Source organism: Nicotiana tomentosiformis, chromosome 9 (assembly GCF_000390325.3).
Source record: "Nicotiana tomentosiformis chromosome 9, ASM39032v3, whole genome shotgun sequence".
NCBI lineage: Eukaryota > Viridiplantae > Streptophyta > Magnoliopsida > Solanales > Solanaceae > Nicotiana > Nicotiana tomentosiformis.
In genome coordinates, this window is record NC_090820.1 from 42,990,436 (window position 1) to 42,995,316 (window position 4,881).

The 4,881-nt window shown below is 34.4% G+C and overlaps 1 protein-coding gene across 1 annotated transcript; it reads right to left on the minus strand.

Annotated features, from left to right (window-relative positions):
- Nucleotides 1–1,633: 1,633 nt before the first annotated feature.
- On the minus strand, nt 1,634–4,318 carry LOC104090200 (primary amine oxidase 1-like). Its single transcript, XM_009595251.4, has 4 exons — nt 3,060–4,318; nt 2,866–2,979; nt 2,242–2,783; nt 1,634–1,898 (listed from the first exon to the last, which is right to left on the minus strand). The coding sequence occupies exons 1-4, from the start codon at nt 4,206–4,208 to the stop codon at nt 1,739–1,741; spliced, it is 1,965 nt and encodes a 654-aa protein (XP_009593546.1). The 5' UTR covers nt 4,209–4,318; the 3' UTR covers nt 1,634–1,738.
- Between the last annotated feature and the right edge of the window lie 563 nt (nt 4,319–4,881).

Below are 4,881 nucleotides of genomic sequence, written 5' to 3' on the forward strand. Positions count from 1 at the left end.
ATAGGAATCTTTAATTTAGCAGTTTACCAATTCGCCCGGTGTAATTTCTAAATGCCTCCAACCAATGAAGCACATCATCTTTTTCTGGTTCTTCGAGATCAAGATAATGAAATGTTAAATTAGAAAGAGAACCAAGGTGAGACTTCTGAATAATATCCCTAGATTGGTTGATTTCAGCAGGGTTAAGAGGTCCAAAGGATGTGATTGGCTACCAGCAAGAAAGAACAAGAAGACAATAGCAAGAATTGTAACAGGAAGAGACATGGATACTACTTTTTCAGTTCCACTTAGAACAATGGCTAACACAGAAACTGTTTGCACGCACACACACATTTACAGCATACTTATATATTGCTTTTGCAGAGTTTATCCTTTTCCATTTCCTTTTCCTTAGATAGATTCCCCCCTTTTTTGTGTTTTATTGGTTGAATAAGCTCCCAAGAATCATGATAGTAACAACCTAGTACATTTAGTATTAAGTATCTAAGTCATCTTACAAAGCTTGACATCTTCTATTGCACTGAGAACTAAGAATACTAGATTACAACAATATTTTTTCCACTTCATTTGTCACAAAAAAAGGATATTTCATAGTTGTGGATAATGATATTCTCCAATGTAAGAGTCACTTGCCTTGAGAAAACTGAGTGGTGTGTGATAACCCTTCTAAATCATTGATTAACCATACAAAATAGGCTTCTTTATTGCTTCAAGCCCGCATGACATACTTGTTAAATTATCTTTCAGTAGTTCACTATCATTCTTAGCTATTAAACAAATCATTACAACGTTATATATTAATTCTTCAAACATTCTACTCTGGCTATGGCCACTCTTCAAACCTAAGCTTAAGAAATGAATAATTGTCGGAACTAAACATTAGTTAAACAAAGATTTCCAACCCTGAATACATAGGTTACTTTTTGAAACATTCAACTCTGGCTACTTTGTTTTTTTCATTTTTCGTTAATCCTACTTACATTGAAATCATTGCAAAGAACTAAGTTTTTTCAGTAAAATATAAATCTTTACTATACATTGTATAGCCGCTATCAAAATAATATCAAAAAAATGTATATTTTTTGTATATATATACATTCTGCATTATACAAATTTTATACACTTTTTCGGCTAGCGAAAGTAAATAATTTCTGACACGAGCTAAAAGTGATAATACCTCTAAAACAGCTATCACCAATAATTCAGATGAAATTTAGTAGTAAAATGTACATAACTAAAAAGAAAAGGCATTCTTGCTAATTAATTTAGGTTATTAAGTTCCACAGATATGCAGCAGTAGGATCGACATAAGTTTTTTTTTAAAAAAGACATTCTTGCTATTGTTTAGATTTTTAAGTTCCATTCATATACATCATTTTTATTTGTTTTGCTTTTAGAACAAAATATATCTATAGAGTTAATTATGTTAAACTTATATTGATGTAAGTAAAAAAAGATCAAAAGTGATTATTTGTTTAAAAATTTGACGGGATTGATAATTACTAAAAACATAAGTAGAAGAGAATAAAAATTACTAGTAAAAAACAATGGGAAGACAAAAATGGAGGGAGAGAGAGACAGAAAGGATAGAGATGAAGTATTCAGGAATAAAACGAGAGAAAACAATAATCAATAATCATCAAAGCCTTGTTTATTAAACTCAGTTTCTTCCATAACAACATAAAAATCTTGGCTTTTGCATTTCTTCAAACTGATCAAGTACTTGTACAAGAAAAAATCATTGTTCCAGCAATGGATTTTTTTCAAAGAAATTTGTTGGCCGGAGCTCGAAAGCATCATAAATTGTTGGCATTATTGGATAATCTTCTTGACAAGGTATATGATGGAATCCAAGTGTGTACCAAAGCACAATATCCTTGTTTTCAATTGATCTATTCCTGCAAACAACACAAGATCAATCCATATGTATAAACTGATCAAGCACAAGTACTAAAAGGATTCATCAAATCTGAAACAAATACTTAATTGGATTCAAGAAATGTATGATCTAAAAACATCTAATATAAGAAAGACATATACTTGAGACCTTTGCTTAATATAGAGTATAATATGTAGAGAGATTTAACTTATTTGCATGTTGTTTGCCTTATTTTCTAGATAACTAGTTACCCTTATTATATATAGGCAGCTATTTGTAGTTAGTTTTTAATTAAGTACTAGTTCTTTTGCACTGTTAGTTAGTGTATAGAAGTTCGACTCTATCTAGATACAAGATATTACCTGCGACTCCAGATTACGAGGCCATCATCACCATGGCTTCCATCAGCGTAGAATCCTGCAGCCCATCTTTCTGATTTGTTGTATGGAGTTACCCACAGTTGATACTTGGTATAGGCTGCTCTCATTTGAGGGTAATCATCATTTGATAGCAAAGACATGGATGGTCTACCTGGTATTAGCTTATAACCTACATCATTTCCAACCTTAGTCTTTTTATTAGCATTGACAAACCAAAGTTCAGCTGGCTTTAATCCCAGTTGAGTCTTCGCGTCAACTTCTGTTTTCATAATTTTTTTGACAACAGTCCAATAACTCTTCCTTGGTGACATTCTCTGGTCCTTCACTCTTGCAGTTTGCAGATTAGCTTTCAAGAATGAATTTTTACTACCATCCACATCAAGATCAATGTGGTACGTAAGGAAATGATCATGGTTGACCGCAATTGCATTTTCTGCCACAAGTGTCCCGTAAACATCCTGATTTATTTGATTGTGATTCGTGTATCTCACAGCCTTCATCTCCATAACTCCTGTTAGACTTACCTTCACCAACGAACAAAGGAAAAGGTAAGATAAAAATTAAAAGATTAAGGTGAAAATGATTGACTAGTATCTTAATTCTTACTCCAACTTTAATGGATCCACTTTGTTTGAACTCCCAATCAAGTATGTAATCATAATTTCCAACTGTTGCTACCATTCTGACCACCAAATTAACTTCTTGCTGTCCCTTGGTGTTCTACGAAGCCACAGAGTTAACTACGTCAATAGGGTGACCACAATTTAATTAGTAGGGAAATCATTAATTTAGAGGCTTACTAAATTGCCAGGGACTCCAATTTCTGTATGTCTCCATGCAGCATCGCCAGCATATCGTTCAAAAATGCAAATAGCTTGTGGGACTTGCACTACTTGACCTTCTGAATCGGCCATGTAACCATCCATATACACTGCATTGTTTGGACAGTCCAACGACGGGACAAGAGTGCTAGCAGATCTCCCAAAACCAAATTCGCCAACATCCAAGAATGTCCTATAGTACCATTCAGACGTTGGATCCATATAAGGCACAAATGTCTCTGACACGTGACCTCTATAGAGTACACGTCGATATTTATTTCTTGCAGAATCAAATATAGAAGCTGTAGATATGATCATCCCTGCTCTAGTGTTGAACCCAACATGAAACTTCCAATTAGCCCATCTGACTTCATGCCCTTGGATGTTTAGCATGGAGGGTACTGTGTCATTGCAAGTGACTGATCCCTGGCTCGGCGAGTTGAAATTAGAATCTTTTGCTTCAGGTAAAGGGGCTCTGAATCTATCCACATACTTAATGATCTTCATTGATTCAACATCTACTAGTATAGTTATTCCTTCAATAGGCCTTGCCCAAAAGTTAGTAGTCCCTCCGCGGTAAAAACATGGAACACTAAGAAGTCTTCTGGTTTTTAGCTGACCAAACCATCCAACTGAGAGTGGTATGCAGCTGACTTCAGATATATTCAAGCCCCTTGTCAATATTGAATCTTGAAATTTAGGACTAGTCAATGTCAGAATGCTGGACTGTATAAGTTCATTAAGAGTAAAAGGAGGAAATCCATGGCCAGAGTACAATTTTTGTGAAATGATAGAGCTAGCAGCCAAGTCTAATGTGACTTCATGTGTCTCCCCACTAGCGCGAACTACTACCCTGGCTCGACGATAAGGAAAAGAGGCATTGTTTGGTTTATGCAAGGACAACCAATGAAGGACATCCTTCTTTTCTGGTTCTTCAAGGTCTACAAAATGAAATGTTAAATTGGAGAGCGAACCAAGATGGGAATTTTGGATAATGACTCTAATTTGGTTGATTTCTGCAGGGTTAAGAGGGTCTAAAGGATGACATTGGCTGTTAACAGAAAAGAACAAGAAGAGAAGAAGAATTGGGAGAGTAAAAGACATGGGCACTACTTTTGGTATTTTCATGAAGAATTGGTGCTCTCAATTCAACTACTGTTTCCACCTCTACGGATTAGTATTTGACATCTAATTTCTTTTTCTTTTTCTTCCCTTTAGTGGTTATAAAAAGTATGCACGATCCGAGAGATGCGTTTATCAAAATAATTTTTGCACCTTTGTGACAATATCTTAATGAGAAGTCAACACTTGTATTACACTCGGGTGTGTTTGAAGATATTTTCCGAAAAATATCTTTTATTTTTCTCTTTTTTGGTTGAGTTAAATATTTTAGAAAATATTTTTCTCGTGAACTCATTTTACTTAAATTGGAGGAAAATATTTTTCTCTATCAAGAGAACAGAAAACATTTTCCAAAACTCTTTTTTATTTTTTTCAATCCTATTTCTAGGGGCGAAGTAACATATCCATAAGGGTGGTCAACTGACCACCTATCGTCAAAAGATTACACTATATATATAGTTAAAATATTAGATTTTAATGGTATATATCATATATTGAACACCCTTTATCGAAGACTTTTTTTTACTTATTTCAAATTTGAATACCTTAAATAAAATTTCTGGCTTCGTCACTGCCTATTTCCATCCCTACCAACCATCACCTCTCATTTTTCATAAAAACATTTTCCTTCGTGCGAAACACACCCTTAGTGAGAAGTCAAGTGCTGGATCAGTGCTTC